Source organism: Hippopotamus amphibius, chromosome 8, assembly GCF_030028045.1.
Source record: "Hippopotamus amphibius kiboko isolate mHipAmp2 chromosome 8, mHipAmp2.hap2, whole genome shotgun sequence".
Lineage (NCBI taxonomy): Eukaryota > Metazoa > Chordata > Mammalia > Artiodactyla > Hippopotamidae > Hippopotamus > Hippopotamus amphibius.
In genome coordinates this window covers 36,853,335-36,873,824 of record NC_080193.1, presented here as the reverse complement: position 1 = coordinate 36,873,824, position 20,490 = coordinate 36,853,335, and the positions used below count along the sequence as shown (strand labels likewise).

At 44.7% G+C, this 20,490-nt stretch overlaps 1 protein-coding gene and 1 non-coding gene across 2 annotated transcripts in view; both read left to right on the top strand.

Moving 5' to 3' along the window:
- Positions 1 to 20,490, top strand: part of CLASP1 (cytoplasmic linker associated protein 1) — a 265,864-nt gene that overhangs the window by 24,107 nt on the left and 221,267 nt on the right. Inside the window, exon 2 of the mRNA XM_057745852.1 lies at positions 13,289 to 13,768. Within this exon, the coding sequence (XP_057601835.1) occupies positions 13,574 to 13,768 (195 nt within the window). The 5' untranslated portion in view covers positions 13,289 to 13,573. The remainder of the gene's footprint in view (positions 1 to 13,288; positions 13,769 to 20,490) is intronic.
- LOC130859674 (U6 spliceosomal RNA) lies at positions 5,047 to 5,153 on the top strand. The gene has a single exon (XR_009055240.1). It is a non-coding gene; the product is annotated as a U6 spliceosomal RNA (small nuclear RNA).

Sequence of the window (20,490 nt, the reverse complement as noted above, 5' to 3'; positions counted from 1 at the left end):
ACATGCCATAGAGTAAGAGGAAATATTTGCAAATCATTGATCTGAAAAAGGACTTTTATCCAGAGTTTATAAAAACTCATACAATCAACAGTAAAGACAATGCAATTAAGAAAATAAGCAGGACTTCCCTGGTGGTGCAGTGGTTAAGAATCTGCCTGCCAATGCAGGGGATAGTTACTTGTCTGGTCCAATCCCTGGTCAAGGAAGATCCCACATGCTGCAGAGCAACTAAGCCCATGTACCACAACTACTGAGCCTGTGCTCTAGAGCCTGCAAGCCACAACTACTGAGCCTGCAAGCCACAACTACTGAAGCCCGCACGTCTAGAGCCTGGGCTCTGTAACAAGAGAAGCCACCGCAATGAGCAACCCACGCACCAAAATGAAGAGCAGCCTCCACGCATCACAACTGAGAAAGCCCACGCGCAGCAACGAAGGCCTAACACAGCCAAAAAAAAGAAAGCAAAGAGTTTGATTAGACATTTCTCCAAAAAGATTTCCAAATGGCCAACAAGTCCATGAAAAGAAGCCCAACATCCTTAGTCATTAGGGAAACGCCCATCAAAACCACAGTGAGATGCCATTTCATATCCTCTAGGATGCCTACAATAAAAAAGATGGACAATAAGTGTTGCTGAACATATAGAGAAATTGGAACCCTCATATACTGCTGTGGGAATGTGAAATGGTGTAGCCACTTTGGAAAACAGTTTGGCAGTTCTTCTAAAGTCTAAACATAGACTTATATCCTGTATTCTAGTTAACACTCCTATTTTGTATATCAAAGAAAATTGGAAACCTGTTCACACAAAACTTGTTTAGGAATGTTCATAGCATTATTCATAATAGCCAAAAAGTAGAAGCAATTCAAATATCCATCAACGGATAACTGTATGAACAAATTGTGGTGCAGCTGTTCAATGGAATATTATTCAGCCATAAGAAGGAACGAAATACTGATACCTGCAATGAGATGGGTAAGCCTTGAAGCTAGTGTGCTAAGTGAAAGAAGCCAGACATGAAAGACGTATATCTTATGAACTGTCGAGAACAGGCAGATCCACTCAATCAGAAAGTAGACTGTCAGTTTTCATGGGTTTAGGAGAGGGCTGGAGAGTGGCTGCTAATGGATGATAGGGGTTTCATTTTGCGGTGATAAAAATGTTCTGGAACTAGGTAGTGGTGATGGGTCCACAACTTTGTGAATATATTTATTTATTTATTTTGATTTATTTTGTTATTTATTTACTTATATATTTATTTTATTTTTGGCTGCTTTGGGTCTTCATTGCTGTGCACAGGCTTTTTCTAGTTGTGGAGAGCGGGGGCTAATCTTCATTGCTGTGCATCAGTTTCTCACTGTGGTGGTTTCTCTTGTTGTGGAGCACGGGCTCTAGGCATGCGGGCTTCAGTAGTTGTGGCTCTTGGGCTGTAGAGCGCAGGCTCAGTAGTTGTGGCACATGGGCTTAGTTGCTCCATGGCATGTGGGATCTTCCCCGACCAGGGCTCGAACCTGTGTCCCCTGCATTGGCAGGCGGATTCTTAACCACCGTGCCACCAGTGGTTAAGAATATATTTAAAACTGCTTAGTTACATACACTTTATTTATTTTTTTCTGTCTATACGAGACATTTTATTTTTTTTAAATTTAGCAGTTTTATTGAGATATAATTCATGTACATACAGTTAACCAATTTAAAGTGTACAATTCAGTGGTTTGGGGTATATTACATCATTAATTTTTTGAAATTTAAGCATTTTTTATTGAATAAATTTGACATGTAACTTGTATAAGTGTGATATGTACAGTGTGGTTATTTCGATCGTACTTTGTAATATGCCAGTGTAGCAATATTTATCATATTACATTACATAACTATAGTACAGTATTATTATACTGTGGATTAGAGCTCTGTGGTTTATTTACTACTTGCTACAGGTTTGTACATATACTTTAAAAGGGAGAATTTAGTGATATGTGATTTATATCAATAAAGCTGTTACTAAAAATCGTGTTAAGGAGTCGTTCAGGTCTGGTGATCTCTTTTCCATTAACATAGTAAACAAGTGGGGAAGAAAAGCCAGTCACAGCGATGACACTGTAAATGAAGCTCTCTGAAAAAGACAGTAGAAGTAAATGTTGCTAGGTTGAGTGGCAATTTAAATCTCCTTCTAGAGGAGCCGGCATATGGGTCACTGCCTGGGATGAGGCTTGTCTCTCCAATAAGCTGGTTCCCTGCCTGTTTTCATGTTAGATCCTTCCTTGGGACTCTGTAATCTATGTTACTGTTCTGTCCTGCCTGGGGTAACTGCCTCAGTAACAGGAACAGTTGGATATGCTGATATTGACATCTGTTTTGTGTATATCATGGGGAGAAGAAAAGTCAGAGGTCAATAGGGAGCTGTCTTTGTTGTCAGTTTCGGTCTCACAGTTCTTGAATGAGTACAATGGAAGTTATGAAATAACTGCTTTTCTATTTTAAGACTTAAAATGTTTGTCTCTTCTTTCTAGAAAACATGAAAAGTAAAGGAGATTATTAGAAAGTAGGAGATAAACTCTCATAAACCTATTACTCAGAGCCTGCATGTTAATCTTTTACATACTCTGTTTTTGTTTTTCTCTGTATTTTTTTTTCACATGTGGGCTATATCAGACTGTATGTATATAAATGTTATACTATACATTGTGTATACTCTGTATAAATTCTATGTATATAGAATTTAATGCAATTTCACATCCTAATTTGTTTAGTTATTTACTGATTTTATTGCAGGTATTTTATGTATTTTTTCCCCACATAGACTTAAGTTTTATAATTGTTTTGAAGAAGTTATAACGTGTTTTGGATTTTTAAAAAAATCTGGATTATTTTAAACGCATGCAGAAGTGAAGAGAATAGTATAACAAATCCTCATGTACATATCAGCATGCTTCAGCCGTTCTTGGCTCGTGTCCATCTTGTTGCATCTTTGAGGAAGTTTTGAGGCATAGAATATAATAGAAGCAATTCTTCTTATAAACCTGCCAGAGGAGAAGCAAAAATTAAATTAAAACTAGGTTCTACTTTTACAGTTCACAGATAAAAATATTTAAAATATCTGAAAGATTTTTTAAAAATTAATTAAAATACTAGTGGAGGCAGGTAGTAACCATTATGCATAACTGATCTGGCACTTGTGCAGTATTTTTATTTTCTCCTTTTTTTTTTATAGCATGTATATAGTAACGTGGAACTGCTTTTTGTTGTTGTTCTTATTTGTCTTTTCCATTGTGTAGTTTTTCACCACATAATTTGTGGAAGTAACTAATCCACCATTTCCATCTTCTTGGGAATTTAAGACTCTTCTTGTTTGGCACTTCATTGACTATACATTATATTCCGTAATACTGAAAGGGAGATTTTCCTCCATTATGAAATGGTAATGCCTTATGTTTGAATAATATTTTTTTCTTTATAAAAGTAACATATTCATCATAGAAAAAACTTAGAAAATGCAGAAAAGTACAAAGAAAAATCTATAATCTTAGTACTAGAAATTAACCAACGTTAATCATTTATTTCTATTCATATGACCTGCCCTTTTAGTTTAGTATGGTGAACTTTCTCCTTTTATTCACTTTTGGGCATTTACATCATACGTGATGGGTTTTTTTTTTTTTTAATAAATTTGTTTATTTATTGTCTGAGTTGGATCTTCGTTACTGCACACGGCTTTCTCTAGTTGTGGAGAGTGGGGGCTACTCTTCATTGTGGTGCTTGGGCTTCTCATTGCGATGGCTTCTCTTGTTGAGGAGCATAGGCTGTAGGTGTGCGGGCTTCAGTAGCTGTGGCACATGGGCTCAATAGTTGTGGCTTGTGGGCTCTAGAGCACAGGCTCAGTAGTTGTGGCACACGGGCTTAGTTGCTCCTCAGCATGTGGGATCTTCCTGGACCAGGAATCGAACCCGTGTCCCCTGAATTGTCAGGTGGATTCTTAACCACTGCACTACTAGGGAAGCCCTGATGGGTGTTTTTTTGTCATGACTTCACTGTAGTTAATTATCATTTACACTGGAGAGAGAGAGAGAGAGGGAGAAGGGAGTTTAACGGATTTTTTACCCCTATTGCAGAATATTCTTGTGATAACTTAAATAGTTCCAAATTTTAATGATCTTTCCAAGGTATATAATTGTATGCCCACTCAAAGTCTTCTGCTTCTGTATTTCCAAGGTGACATGTACAGAGTTCCCTGGAGGCCAGGATGCTGTTGGTCTTTGGTGCTGGAAGTTGACTGCTGGGTCTTGTCTGTGTTCAGTCTTATGCTCTGAGCCAGACTTTCTGAGAATAAGAACTCTTTAGTGTCCAGCATCACAGGGCTCTATGTAAAGAATAAGAACTCTTTAGTGTCCAGCATCACAGATTCTGGTATCTGTTAATTGCAAAAAATTATCAAACTCAGAATAAGCTTTTAGAAATACTTTTTATGTTGTCTTTGCATTTAAAGTTTCATAACTGCATATACATAAGTTTGAAAATATGGCTAGGAATACTTAGGTCATGGGTAATGCGTGGTTTGTGTCTGCACTAATTCTCAGACAGCCTTTTAATGACTCTACCCTCTCACCTTAGAGTTGGGGGTCAGTAGTGTTTGCATGTTGGGAACCAGTACTCTGGCCTTTCCAAATGGCTTGTTTTCCTTTGAACACGCCATAGTCACTTCTTTTTGTGCTTCATCCATGTGTATTTGCACAGTTCCTTTTATCTGAAATGTTTTTTGCATATTCCTACCCCCTCCCTCCGTTCCTCCCACTCCCTAAAAAGAAATTGAACTCAACTAATGGCTGCCAATGACTATTTTCTTCTGATTTTCAACTCAAGCAAACTTCATTCATTCAACACCTGTTTCTCGAGTTCCTTGTTTGTACCAGCCATCGTTGTAGGCATTAGGTGAATAAAATAAACATCCCCTCATTCATAAGTCCTGTGGGAAAGTCAGACAGCAAATAGGTAAATAAACGTGAGAAATTACTACTTGTCAAGTGCTTTGAAGCAAGAGAACAGGATGCATGCTCGCTTCGGCAGCTCATATACTAAAATTGGAACGATACAGAGAAGATTAGCATGGCCCCTGCGCAAGGATGACACGCAAATTCGTGAAGCGTTCCATAAAAAAAGAAAAAAAAAGAACAGGATGCAGTGACAAGAGACCCCCTAGAGTGACCTTTTTTTTTTTTTAAATTATTTATTGGCTGTGCTGGGTCTTCGTTGCTGTGCGCAGGCTTTCTCTAGTTATGGGCGAGTGGAGGCTACTCTTCATTGCAGTGCGTGGGGTTCTCATTGTGGTGGCTTCTCTAGTTCTGGAGCATGGGCTCTAGGTGTGGGGGCTTCAGTAGTTGTGGCGTACGAGTGGAGGCTACTCTTCATTGCAATGCGTGGACTTCTCATTGTGGTGGCTTCTCTAGTTCTGGAGCATGGGCTCTAGGTGTGGGGGCTTCAGTAGTTGTGGTGTGTGGACTCAGTCGTTGCATTGGGTGGGCTGAGTAGTTGTGGCTCGCGGGCTCTAGAGTGCAGGCTCAGTAGTTGTGGCGCACGGGCTTAATTGCTCCGCATCATGTGGGATCTTCCCGGACCAGGGCTTGAACCCATGTCCCCTGCATTGGCAGGTGGATTCTTAACCACTGCGCCACCAGGGAAGCCCTAGAGTGGCCTTTAAGGAGCTTGCTGAGGTGACATTGAAGCTTAAGTGACAGCCAGGCCAGCATAGGCACAAGGAGAGTGTTTCAGGCAGAAGGGACAGCGGAGCGAAGGCCCTGAAGTGGTGAAGAGTTTGGAACAGAAGAGAGGCCCGTGCCTGTGACTGGAGTTCAGAGGTATTTGGCCCGGACACGCAAATTTGGGCGTTTTACAAGGCATGTAAAAGTGTGTGGAGATGCATGCTTATTATTTTGGGGTGAGCAGAATGCAAAGGCAGGAGGCTTTGGACTGAGCCCCTCACCAGAGCTCTGGGAAGGGAGCAGAGATGGTTGAAGAAACTTGAGTAGGTGCAGCCAGAGAAGTAGCAGGAAGGCACACTCATTTATTTTCATGGAAATGGGAAATTTGGGGGAAGGAAGGAGGAGTCAGCTTTGGGATGCCTCTGAGAGATGGGGTGAGTGAAGGAGGACCCTGGGCAGTCACTGGTGCTCCTGACTAGGGCGGCTGCAGTGGAAGGTGCTGGGGGGCCCGAGGGGAGGGCTTCGGGGTGAACAGGAAGTGCCTCCGTGCAGCACGCTGGGGTAGACAGCTGCTTAAAGGGACTCTCCCGTTCCTGGTGTCGCTGATGGAAGGCACGTGAGCTCAAGAGGGCCTTTTACAGACGGGCAACTGAGAGGAAGTCTCCCGGCTGCTGAGAGGGAGCCGATGGAGGAGAGCTTGCACATGCTGGAGAGCAGGCAACTGAAAAGGTCCAGGAGACAGAATGAGAGCACCCTCCTGTTATCACAGGAGAGGTGGTAGCTGTCCTGACTCGCTGGTGAACATCTCAGTTGTCTGATCCTGCCTACTTTATCAGGTGAGCAGAAGATGAGCCGGTCAGGAGAGAGCTGCACGGTACAGTAGATGGGCGCTTGCGGAGAAGACGGGGAAGTCCTTTGGGAGAGAAAAGTAGCCTGACTTCCCTGAGAATGTGAATTGGGAAGCTGGTGGTGTTGAAGGCCTTTCTTCTTCTTCTTCTTTTTGTAAAATTTTGCCCGCACCATGGAGCATGTGGGATCTTAGTTCCCTGACCAGGGATCAAACCCATGCTTCCCTCATTGGGAGTGCAGACTTGTAACCACTGGACTGCCGGGGAAGTCCTGGTGAAGGCCTTTCTGAAGTTTGAGATCAGTTTAAAACCAGACTGGTTGGATGTGTGTGTTTTCTTCCACACGGTCAGCCCTGCAGGCCTGAGAAGGTGGCTGGTACAATGTGTCTCGTTCACCCAAGATTTGGGATTACTAGGCCATGACTGCAGAGAGAGAGACAGTGGAGGGTAGCTCCATGCAATTAACATCCCCGTGGAATTTAATCCAGACTCAGAGGAAAGTGAGATTGAGAAGGAGTTTATGACCATGATGAGGTTGAGGCAGTGCACTTGAACAAAAGAGCTAGAGGTGTGGGCCGTTGTGGTGGGAAAGGGGGGCGGCACGGCAGGGGACTGAGAGACCAGGAGGGCTTGCTGGTGCCTGGAGCAGAAGGCTGAGAGGAGGGGGTGTCATCAGCCGAGGGGTGGTGAAGCTGCTACCGGAAGAGAGAGGAGGTAGGGAAGGAGGCAGGGAGGCCGGACGCTGTGACTGCGGGCGACGTGTGAAAGCTGGGCTGGGGGTGTGGGTGCCATGTCTGCCTGGTGTGCGTGGCAGGGGCCCATCTTGAAACGCGCAGCTGAATTCCCTCAGGTAGCGGCTTCTCCTCCTTTCTCTGCCACCCGCAGCATTCTACAAGCCTCCAGTTTAGGACTTGTCCCCATATTGCCACCACCGTCTGCATTTCTGTTTCTCCCTTCTTCCAGGCGGTGACCTCCTTGAGGGCCGTGACCACCTGTGCTCTCCAGGAGTTAGCCTAGGACACTTGTCACATCACTGGTCCGGAGTGAATGTCTGTTCACTGAGTGACTGTGTGGCTACCAGTGAGTGGGCTGTGGGACAGCTGAGGAAGAAGGAGACTCACTGCTGGCGGGGCATGGTGGGCATCGTTAAAGGTTCAGACTGTATGGTAATTATACAAGTCATTATAGGGACTTCCCTGGTGGTCCAGTGGTTAAGACTCCACCTTCCAGTGCAGGGGGAGCAGGTTCGGTCCCTGGTAGGGGAGCTAAGATCCCACATGCCTTGGGGCCAAAAAACCAAAACATAAAACAGAAGCGATATTGAAACAACTTCAATAAAGACTTTAAAAATGATCCACATCAAAAAAAAAAATCTTAAAAACAAAGAAAACAAATCGTTATAGTGCAAAAAATTGTCTTATTGATAGAAACAACTGCTTTTGATTAGTGTGAATCAGGTCTGCTCCTTTTGAGCTCTCGGAGCTGGCTTGTCAAGTGGGATGCCTGCTTTCTACATATCTTCCAGGGAAATATTTGATGTGCTTATTGATTCACTGGTGGTGGTAATTTAAATTATACTTCTTGATGCTGTGATATGGAATAATATTTTATTAAAGCTTCCTGAGTACTTCATAATTTGATTTCTTATTTCCTAATCCTCTACTTCTCATGCCCCATATGCTGTAACTGTTTAACATTTTCATATTTGAATTATTAAGTACCCATGCTTTGGACTGAGGCAATAGTATAGTATTATAGTATAATGAAAATAATACTAACGTTGGGGCCAGGCAGATCTGGTTATCACTGTACTTCCTGACAGTTATTAGCTGTAAAATCTTGGACAGGGTTTTATGTGTTTTTGTTTTTCATGTGTGCATTTTTTTTTTTCAGCCTAACCTTTCTAAGCTTCATTTCTTTATCTTCAAAATGGAAGTAATGGGAGTTCCCTGGTGGTCCAGTGGTTAGGACTCTGCGCGTTCACTACCATGGCCCGGGTTCAATCCCTGATTGGGGAACTAAGATCCCACAAGCTGCTTAGTTTAAAAAAAAAAAAAAAAAGTGGGAGTAATAATGCCTACCCATCTCTCACGTGTCTCACCGTCTCTGTCACCACACTTCTTCCCTCAACCATTCACAAGTTCCTACCTCCCTCACTTGCTTAGGCTTCTCCCCCCGTTAAGTGCCATAACTCATGTATGACATCCTGTCCACATTTCAGGACAAAGCTTAAAATGACCCTTGTCTGAATGGTTTTGACTTGGTCATTCCAGGTCAAAGGGATCCATCCCTTCTCTAAACTACACAGTGCTTATTCATAGCCCTTATTTGGCAGGTGTGGCCTTCTGTCTGTGAAGTCTGCTAGCTGTGCATCCTGTGCTTGTGTTGAATTCTTACATTGACAAGCTTTTTGTGAGTATATATATCTTGTCTTCGACAAGTAAGTCGGAAACATTTTCAAGTGAAGTCATAGATTATAGTTATTATTTTTTTCCTTTAAATTAATTTATTGACTGAATTGGGTCTTTGTTGCTGTGTGTGGGCTTTCTCTAGTCGCGGAGAGTGGGGGCTACTCTTCATTGCAGTGCTCAGGCTTCTCAGTGTGGTGGCTTCTCTTGTTGTGGAGCACAGGCTCCAGGCATGCTGGTTTCATTCGTTGTGGCATATGAGCTCAGCACTTGTGGCTCGAGGGCTCTAGAGCTCAGGCTCAGGAGTTGTGGTGCACAGGCTTAGTTGCTTCACAGCATGTGGGATCTTCCCGGACCAGGGCTCAAACCCATGTGCCCTTCATTGGCAGGCAGATTCTTAACTGCTGTGACACCAGGGAAGCCCTAGTTGTTTCTTTTGTATCTTCTGTAGTGAGATGTGATATATGATAAATCGATGAGTAAAGGAAAGGCATCCAGGTGATGTGTGAACAGAGAAGACCAATGCATTTACCCCATCTCTGTATTCATTCTGCAGATGTCCGCTGACTGTGTGTGTGATAGGTTGAAACACTTGGCTACTTTATTCTGGGCTGGCCTCGTGACTTGCTTTGACTAATAGTATGTGTGGCAGAGTGATTTGCAAGTTCTACATCCTGGGCCTTGAGAGGCCTAGAAGCTTCCCCTTTGCCGTCTTAGAATGCTCCAACCACATATAATGAATGGCAGGCTATATTGCTGAGAGATTAGAGGTCACATGTGGCAAGAGGGCCAGCCAGCAGCCAGCATCAGAACCTCAGACATGTGGGTGATGCCCTCGTAGACTCTTCAGCTGCAGTCAGGCTAGCAGATGACAGCAGCTGCCTGAGTGGTCCCGGGCGAGATTAGCAGAAGAACCTCCCAGCTGAGCCCAGCCAGTCCAGAGAATTACAAGAAATATTAACTCATTGCTGTTTTCAGTCACAAGTGAAAATGGTCCTACCTTGAACTTCTCTTATGGAGAAGCCTGTAGTAGACATAGAAGCTCAGAGCTCATAGCTGGTTCTGTTCTCTGCCCCCATCCTCCATTGTCAGGACTCCTCTGAGGTTGTGACCTAAGTGCCACAGAGTAAGGATGGTAAGTACGGGGATCGAGAGAAGAGCTATGTTTTATTTTTTTATGTAAAGTACTTTTATTATTATTTTTTTTTGGCCATGCCACGCAGCTTGCAGGATCTTAGTTCCCTGACCAGGGATCGAACCTGGGCCCCCTGCATGGGAAGTGCAAAGTCTTAATCACTGGACCACCAGGAAAGTCCTGGAGCTATTAAAAAAACAAAACAAAACCCTGTGCAAGCCTTTCCCACCCTTAATCTTATTTAGTGAACATGGAGCCAGAATTCTCCCCATTGCCACTCAGGAAGTGGCAGAGTCAAGACTGGAGGCTGTCTTACATGTGTATATTACATCAGGCTGTCCTGCTGTGTGTTTCTTCATTCTTGGTGAAGCTGCTATTTTTTAACATCTTCCTGTCAGCATGCAGCAGAATTGGGCTTCTTCTTGTGATGTAATTGTAAATGCTTAGGAAACTCTTCCTGGGGGGTACAGAGGGGATAACACATATACTTATTTGCTTGGGTAGCTAAAAATATCTCTGAAAGGAGGCACAGGAAACTAGTGACAGTCTTGACTTTGAGGTAGGGAAACATGGTGACTGGGGGATAGGAGTGGGAGGGAGGTCTTGCACTTTGTGCAGGAGAGTATCATTTGCTACTGTTTTTTCTTTCAGTTAAGGAAAAAAGAGAGAGAACAGAGAGGACCCTGTCTGCTTAGTGTGTGGGGGCTTCCATTGTCTCATTCTGTGGGTTTCTTCCATAGGAGTTTGTGATGTGCTTTTGAGTGTGTTAAGCCTTTACTGCATAATTACCGTCAAGAAGCATATACTTATTTGTTAGAAATCTTATAGAATTCCAGTTGAAGGGGAAGTTTTTATATAATATGTATTTTAAAAATCACAGGAAAGAGATTTGAATGCATGGGCTCCTTCCTCTCCTGGGAATGGAGACTTTGTGCTCCTGCCTCTTGCTTCCCAGCTCAGCATGACGTCTGACCTTCTTTCCCTGAGCCGGAACAGAACTAAGTCAGACTTGTAATAACAAGGGTTCGAAGGTGGGGAAGGGAAACCTATGACCATGTGACTTTGGAAAATTACTTACCTTTGGCTCAGTTTCTGCATCTGTAAAATAGGGATGTTACTGCCTACTTTATAGAGTTGGTTGGAAAATTAGAGATTGTCTGTATAAATCATCTCCATAGAGCCTGACACCTCACGCAAAGGCTCAAAAACGGTAAAAGGTATTATCATCGTCCTTACTGGTTAGTGTCTTTGTTTTTAGTCCCCTTGAAGGAATAAAGGATATGAGATTCTTTTCATCGAGAATGAAAGATAGATGTTTAGGGAAAGAAGGAGTGTATCAGTTATCTACTGGTGTGTAACAAAGCATCGGAAATCTAGTGACTTAAAAGCAACAAGGAACTGTCTCTCATCCTTCTGTGGTTTGCCCAGGTGGTTTTTGTCTCCTTAGATGAATTTGTGTAGCCACAGTCAGAGGATAACTGGAGAGGCCAAACAGTCACCTGTGGACTCACTCACGTGTCTGGCAGGTGCTGCCAGCTGTTTGGAGTATGTTGGTTCTCCTCTAGTGGCCTCTCGTGTTCAGGAGGCTAGACCAGCTTCCTGACAGCATGGCAGTCATGCAAGCTCCAGTGTCAAGTCTCTGATTTCCCATGGGCCAGAGCAAGGCTCAGACCAACCCCAGGGTCACTGGTGGGGGTTGGGGGGGGCGAGACTGAGACCTCATCTCAGTGGGGGTGGAGTAGCAAAGCATCCGTGGCCATTTTTAATCTGCCGCAAGCTTGATCTTGTTTGATCTGCTTCTTGGGCTAATATTGGGCCCAGAAAGAAAAGGTTCCGTTGGTTTCTCCACTTTTCCTGTATCATTGATACCTTCGTTAGTCTGACATAGGAGCTGATTAGGGAACTGGGGATATTTGGGGATATTTTGTTTGGACTAAAAGTTGGAGTGAAGGGTAATAGCTGCTTTTCTGTATTTGAAGATCTTTCTGGTGAAGGAGGCACTAGTTCCAGGGTGTGGAAATGACTGTAAAGTGGATATTTCCTCCGATTGAGGAAGGATTGCCACGTGAGACAGTGAGTCTTCTTAATTGGAAGTAAAACAGAAGATGGGTAGTCAGGTGCCAGGGACTTTGCCAGAGGGTTTTCCTCATTGAATGACTTGACTTATCTCTCATTGTAGAACTCAGAGAGAGCCTTGTGCTTTTATGCCGAAGGTAGGGATGGGATGGAGTGATGATAGGAGGGGAAAGAATCCCTGTGCTCAGACTGGAAGAGTTACCCTGCACCAAATTTTAATCTTGCCTGATTTGCAAGTTCAGCTCCACCTGCTGAACCCTTGAGGGTTGGCATCTACTGTTGGCGTGAAGACCGTTTCTGTTTAGTTGTACACAGTGTGATGTGTACAATTGTTCCATCAGCTGTAGATTAGACGGTTGGCCTGTTTAATTTGTCTAATGAAAATGATGTTGATATTTTCCCTATATCATGTGTTTTGTGCTATCCCAGGCATGATTTTGAGGTCTCCTGATTTTGTAACAAAACACCAGGCCCAGTTGGTGCTATTGTCAGTGGAGAACACTGTACCAATAGAATGTGATCAGAATGTGAGCCTATTTCCTTTTCTCCCTTGGTCACTCTCTTTGGAGGAGGAGGAAGGGACCACTGCCTACTCACCCTGTTTGTTGTAAAGCTCCTGAGCAAGAAGTTTGATGTAGGTGCTGCCTTTGGCTTTGGTAGGCTGGCCACTTTGGTCGTTTCTAGGGAGCCCACCTCACTTCCAGCACTTGGATTGTAGAAAACTGAGAGTAAGGCAATAAATAAGCTACAGTACCTACAAGGATTCAGACAGCAAGTGATGTTAGTTTTTTGGTGGGAAGCAAAATTTAAGCTGCAAATGAACTTTCCAGCTGAAGCAGAAGATTGCTCTCCTGACTGGTGCACTTACAAGCTGGAAAATTGTGAAAAACCTCAGCCCGCCAACTGTGGAGCTCATTGGCTCTTTGCTTTGGGCTTTGATGTTTTTCCTGATAAAAATAATAATTATGTTATTCTCATGTGGTTGCCAAGCGTTCATGCATCTCCCTCCACTTGTGCTTACAAATGATGCTGCAGCGCGAGCTGCTTTGTCTCTGATTGAATGTTTCCCAGTGTTGGAGAGTTGTGTTGTCTGTGCTGATTTGTCGCTCTCTTCCCTTTCTTTTCAGAATGGACTGCTGAATTATGAAGTATTCCAGACCCAGGAGGAGAGCGTCACTCTGCCACTCACTCCCTTCTCCCCTACTAGTTATTTAAATTGGACTTTTAATATCCTACCAGCTGCTCTTCAGACACACATGGTGCATTGTTGCCATTCCCCGGATTGCATCTTTGAAACACAGGCTCTTAGTAACCTTCGGCAAACAAAGAGGCCACCTCCTGGGGCCGCTTGCTGGGAGGGTGTCACCCCGACTGCCCTCTAGCTTCGGCTGGCTCGGGGTTGGAATTCCACCATGGAGCCTCGCATGGAGGCCTGCCTGGCACAGGTGCTGCAGAAGGATGTGGGGAAGCGACTGCAGGTTGGCCAAGAATTGATAGACTATTTTTCAGACAAGCAGAAGTCTGCCGACCTTGAGCATGACCAGACCATGTTAGACAAACTTGTGGATGGACTCGCTACCTCTTGGGTGAACTCTAGCAATTACAAGGTAAGCCGTGTGCTGGAAGACGCTCTTCTAGGTGGCCGGGTGGTCGTGGGGGATCAGAATGGGTCCTTGGAAGAATCCTTTGTGAGCCATCAACATGATCCCTTGCTTTCCAGTAAGACACTCAGTCACATCGTGCCTTTTGGACATTTCATTCTAGAGCATGTGGAGTTTTCTTTGTTTTTTGTTGGAGATCAGAAAACCCCTTATCCTTTCGCACACTGAGAGAAGGCCAAGTGACCAGATAAAGAGAGGCTTTTATGTGGGAAAGGCTACAAGCATCTGCAGCCTTGAGGTTAAAGTGACTGTCGTGTCTTGCAGTGAGTGGCCCTTCGTGAATAACAGGTGGCTTCATTGATTTTCTCTGGGGGGTGGAGTTGGCAATAGGATGAGGGCATTTTACTTTTGGGTCCCTTTTTTGAAGTCGGCCCAGGTACCTGGCCAAGGACTCTCCTGTGACTTGTGTGTAATGGCCTGGAGGATATCCTTCAGGTTCCAAAGATCAAGGCTTTCCAGGTGCCCTTGGCAGGTGGGAGGGACCAGGCCAGGGTCCCATGACCCAGCTGAGTTGTGAAGGTTGACTGTGTTGCCATGCGAGGACTGAGTTTTCATGAATGAAAACTGGGCTGGACTTGAAGTGCTGAAGAGGTGTCATTTCTCCCCTTTGCCCCCCTCCCCAACCTTTGTTTATTAAGAAGGTGGCCCCTTTGGATCAGGTTGAGATGGAAGACAGAGTGGGGCGTTTGCGTGACTGCTAATAGGTGCTATAGCCATTATAGACAAACGGGCTTCCAGAAACAGAACCTTCTGTGATTTTTTTTTTTCCCATTAATCCAGTCTTCTGACATTGATTTGGACTTGGAACAGGTGCTTACAGCATTTCTTTGCTCTAGTATAGACTCTGGTTTCCAGTTACATTAAACCTTGATCTTATCTAACAGTCAGCAGGCTTTATTAAGACTTGTTAAGGGTATTACCTTGGGCCCTAATATTTCACTTACAACTGGACATAAAATTTACCCTAATTGTCTTCAAAAGCTGAGCTTAAATTTCATCTGTTTCATTTCCCTGTTTATTCATTAGCTGAAATTAACAAGTGCTTCTTACCCAGCTGGGCTCCAGGTGGTGGTGGGGTGTTACAGAGGCCAGGGGTGATAGAGACTCTAGTGGTTCCAGTTTTGAGGTCTGTGTAGTCACCTCGTCTGTGTTTGAACCACGGCTCCATGACCCTTTCTGTGTGCAAATTAGGATGCTTCTGGCTGAGAGTAACTGAACGCTGACTTAGTTGACTTACAGTTACCATAAGGAGATTGAGTAATTTTCTTTAAGGATTTAAGACGTCCGCATAGTTAATACGTAGAAGTCTGCATAGTTAATGCAGTGGCCAGGGAAGAGGAGTATCTGCTTGTGTAGTTTACTTGGGAGGAAACCTTCTCCGAAGCTCAGCAGACTTTTTACATTACACTGCAGCATCACTGGGAATGGGCAGGTGTCCACAGTGGCCTTCAGCCATCACGCTTAGCCTCCTGGTCTTATGGAGGTCTTACAGGTCAGCTTCCCCCGAGTGAAGCATTTAGCCATGTGGAGTAGGGGGCAGTACTCGGTGGTAACCCACAGAGTTTGCTGTACTGTTCGAGCTTTCTTAACCTCTCTGAGCTTCATTTTCCTTATCTATAATGTGGGGAAGTTGAGTTATAGGCACTAAATGACAGCGTGTATACACTTATATGCCTGCAACATAATCAGTGTTCAGACTTTCACAGTCGGTGTGTCAAGACTTGGTTCCTGTCTTCAAGGAGCTTGTAGTCAGGGGAGAGGATGGGCACGGATAAATAAGTGAATGGTTTCAATCAGTGTCCTGTGTGCAGTAATAGGCCCAGAATTCAGTGGGAAGACAGAAGAAAGTAGTAACATTATCTAGAGGAACCCAGAGGTTTGAAGACTGGGTTGGTTTTTTGTAATAGGAATTGCAGGGTCACAACAGTGGAGTGAAAGATTAAGACTTGACCTTTTGTGAAGTAATTTCTAGGAGAGACAGCTCAGTGGAAAGGAAAGCAGGAAAGTGTGTGGCTTTGCAGCTGACTCACATGCCGTCCTGGACAGGCCACTTTACCTGTCTATGCAGGCCAAGTGTTTGACTAGATCTCCTCTCAGGGGCCTCAGGCTCTAATATCTTGTGTGACTTTATACCGATGGCCTTGGACTCAAGGCCACGTTTTGTGGTTCTGCTCTTACCCAGTGCTGAGCCCCGCCCCGGTCTGTAAGGTCTCTGAGAGTGGTGACCATGTGCCTCATTCACACCCGGAGCTCAGAGCCTGGAACATAGCAGGTGCTCAACAAATCCTGGTTACGTGCGTGAACTCAGAAACTTAGGGAGACTCTCAGCAAGTGTTCCTGGTTGCTTTACTGAAATCTGGAAACAGATTTTTTAGGGACCAACACCTGTTTTTTTCCTTAATCATAGATCAAGATTTCTCATTCAGAGCCTGAAGTACACTTGAGCTTTTATTTGAAGGAACTCGCTTTGTATTAAACAATTCTCTGAAGCTTGGCTTCTTGAAATTTGTTTTCTCTTTTTAAATTCAGGACTGGAAGGGTAAGAGGGGAAAAGGGAAGTACTTTTGGCTTTCCAAAACAATAGTGCTTGATATTGTTATTCCTTTTCCTAGCAGGGAAGGTAGATGAATGCCAGCACAAGGTCTTATTTGAAAAAATAGTTGGCTGGGGCTTGCATCACTTTACCTTTGAGTATTTCTCGACATGGTAGACAAGTTTGTACCTGGTTTTGATTAAGGTGGGTTTTTTTTTTTTTTAATAAATTTATTTATTTATTTATTGGCTATGTTGGGTCTTCCTTCTTTCTCTAGTTGCGGTGGGCAGGGGCTACTCTTCGTTGCAGTTTGCGGGCTTTTCATTTCAGTGGCTTCTCTTGTTGCGGAGCACGGGCTCTAGGCACGTGGGCTTCAGTAGTTGTGGCTCTCGGGCCCTAGAGCACAAGCTCAGTAGTTGTGGCATGCGGGCTTTGTTGCTCCTTGGCATGTGGGATCCTCCCGGACCAGGGCTTGAACCCATGTCCCCTACATTGGCAGGCAGATTCTTAACCATGGCGCCACCAGGGAAGTCCCTTGATTAAGGTTTAATACCTACCATTTCTTGTTTATTTACCATATGCATTTAATATCTCATTTAATCTTCATAATACCCCTGCAAGGTAGATGGTGGTATCTTAATTTTATACATGAGGTCACCGAAATTACTGAGAATTATAAGGTAATTTCTATTTGTGATTATGGAACTGGGATTTAAATGTAGGTCTCTCTGGGGACTTCCCTGGTGGTCCAGTGATAAAGACTTTGTGCTTCCAGTGCTGGGGGCATGGGTTCAATCTTTGTTCAGGGAACTAAGATCCCACATGCTGCACGGCCTGGCCAAATAAATAAATAAATAAATAATTTTAAAAAAATGTAGGTTTCTCTGATTTCCTAGCCAGTCAGTGATCCTTTCATAAGAATAGAGGTCAGCAAACTTTCTTAAAGGTCATATGGTGACTATATTAGGCTTGGTGGGCCCTGTGGTCTTCTTGCAAATATTTAACTACTTTGGGCCATTATAGTGCAAAAGCAGCAGCAGGATAATGTGTTCTGAATGGGTGTGGCTGTGTTCCAACAAGACTTAATTTACATAAACAGGTGGAAGGTCACTTTGGGCCCTGGACCGTGGTTGCCAACCCCAGCAATAACTAGAACATTGAGTACCTACTCTGTGTAAATACTTTTTCTTCACTGGTGGGAACCATTTGGTGATTCATCTGGGAGAAGAGTGAAGCTTATAACTTGCACATAATTTGGGAATGGGGGGAGCATTCATTTCGGTTGAACAGAACGCAGTTTGCTTTTGGAGCATCTTTTTTTTTTTAATATTCTATACCTTTATATTGCACATATCACACATGATTAAATACTGACTTTTATTTAGCATTACGAACACGGTGGAATTAGAATGCTTTTTTTTAAAAATTTTTTTTAGTTATCTATTTTTGGCTGTGCCAGTTCTTAGTTGGGGCTAGGTGATCTTCATGCGGTGTGCAGGCTTTTTGTTGAGGTGCGTGGGCGCCAGAGTGTGTGGGCTCAGTAGTTGAGGTGCCCGGGCTTTGTTGCCCCATGGCATGTGGGATCTTAGTTCCCCGACCAGGGATTGAACACATTGTCCCCTGCATTGGAAGGTGGATTTGTACCCACTGGACCATCAGGGAAGTCCCTGGAGCATCTTATATGATATTTCAGGAAGCTTGCCTTTTTAGCTGTCTCGTGCAGACTCATTTTAGGGTCGGTATGCGTTCTGTTAGCCTACCGCTGGTCATCTACTGTGAGCTGGCTTCAATGCCGAAATCTCAGCCTCTGTACACCGGTGCCAAATTGACTCTCAGAGACAAGAGTTTTGGGTGAAGTAGAAAAGAATAGCTTTATTGCTTTGCCGGCAAAGGGGGACACAGCGGGCCCCTGCCCTTGAAAACTGTGTGTCCCTTGAGGAGGCACCAGGACCCTGCCCCAAGGCTGCACTGTTGTTTCTTGGCTGTTCCTCCCTTGTCTCCGCATCCCCTCCCTTTCCTGATTAGCAGCTGTTCGAATCTGCCCTTTGAAACTTAGGGAAGGTCATTGAGGCTGAACAGAAAGGCTCCCTGTGCCCAAGAGCCCCTACAGGGTCCTGCTCAGTTTCAGCTTTGGACTTTCTTGGGTCACCTTGGGGAGTGAGTGGTTGGTTCTTTAAATAATGCCCTCATCCAGGTGCAACACCCTAGGACTACACTGTGGGGGTGCTTTTCACCACTCCCCTCCCCAACCCAAGGTATTGCTAGAAGGGCTTTGTCAGTCTTCTGCAATGTCATAGTGATCGTGGGAGACACGGCGGGGATGGGAGACTGTTCTTGTTTATGAGGCTTCTTTTCTAGATTACTCTGACATTAAAAATAAAAATAATAACCAAAAATTTGGATATGGCTGCCCTCATTGATCTGGCCTTCTCTGCCTGTTTTTCCTGAGTACAACTTAAAGCAAGAGAAAGATGGTGGAGTAGATTCCTGATGTAGCCACTTTTGCTGTCCGCCCGCCCTGCTTAGGTGAGATGGGGTGAAGGTAAGAGTGAGCTGACCTGGGGAGGCCGCCTGGGCCGTGGCAGCTGGAGGGAATCGAGGGAGACTTTCCCAGCTTTCCCAGGTCTTATGGGCAACTTGTATTCAGCCAAACAGCGCAGTGTGTGCAGCCTGGCGGGTCCTCACAGGGCAGGCACGTGCGCATCTAGTGGGCTCAGCGGAACAGAGCATCCCAGTGGGGACCAGGTGCTTCTGTGAATATAGATTCCCCAAAGCTCTGAAAACCTAGTGTTTTTCATTTTTCATTTGACCTGCAGTGAACTGAGACTGCTTATGGTCCTTGTTTACCTGCTTAAGACATGTTGTGTTGCAGAAATACTCACATGTTTACTTGTGGGTTGCTGGCCGGGATTCTGTTCAAGGGGATACTATCTGTCTATCCATCTGTCTGTCGATCTGTCTGAAACTGTGTGCACCATTTTACCTTTCTAAAACAGGAAAATTCTGTATTCCAGAACACATCTGGCCTCTGTGTTTTGGATAAGAGATTGTGGATTTTAACATTGTGGAATAATAATAAGGACTCATCGTTGTGGGACATTCGCTATGTACCAGAAATTGCACTCAGGATGTGTTCATTTTAACCTGTTATTACCATCTGAGCTAGACCTTGTTATCCTTGTTTTACCGATGAGGACATTGATGCGCAAGTAAACCAGGTAACTCGTTCAAGGCGGTGGAGCTAGTAATTACAGTTTCTGGGACTTGAACCCGGGTGTTCATACAACGGCTGAAGTACATGAAGCACTTACCCTGTGCAGGTACTGCCCTGGGGGTGGATATCCCATGGGGAAGAGACAGGCCCGGTCCCTTCCCTCACTGCTGGGCAGTCTCGCGCTTTCTAAATCTAAAATATGTGGTCTCCAGCCCTGTGCACTGTTGTCTCAAGGCCCAGGCCATGCTGACTTGTATTTGAAATTTGTAGGTTCCCTGTTAACTGAGGGCTTCCTTCATCCCTGCCTCAGTGGTCTTCGTGGTGTAAAGGCGGGGAGGGCAGGTAAGGCAGATGAGAGGACAGGGCACAGTGTAGGGTAGGGAGTAAGTAGCTGTTACACTGCATCGTAGCAGTGTGTGTAAATACCGCGGTGTCCAGAAGGGAAAAGCGTGTTGGGCGTGCTTGGATGGAGAGGAGGGATTAGCTGGGGCTGGGAGAGATCGAAGGGGATGAGTTGCACAGGGTTCGGAGAAACTTCTCTTCCTTCTCGTCCCTCCGTGTCCAGGCAGCGCCGTCTCTCTGTGACTCTCCTCAGCAGCCTTACGGAGCGCAGCGTGACCCCCTCCCTGGATCATGTGCCCTTTATGGCTGGAGGGGAAGGTGCTGGCAGATAAGGGAGCCCCTCTGTTTCCCTGGCCTATCTCCAGAACCTAGGCTTTCATTGGGCTTTTATTTCCCCCCTTTGTCCTTGAGAGGAGGGCCAGAAAAGATGATTGGATTCAGATTAAGTGACTTCTGTTTCTTTTTCTGGCTGTCTACTTGGTGCTGCCATAGTGATGAGGGCTTTCAGAGGCTGTTCATTCTTCCCAGGTTTCCCCTGCAGCGTTGTCCCGTTGGTTACAAGAGGTGAATTTTTCTGGG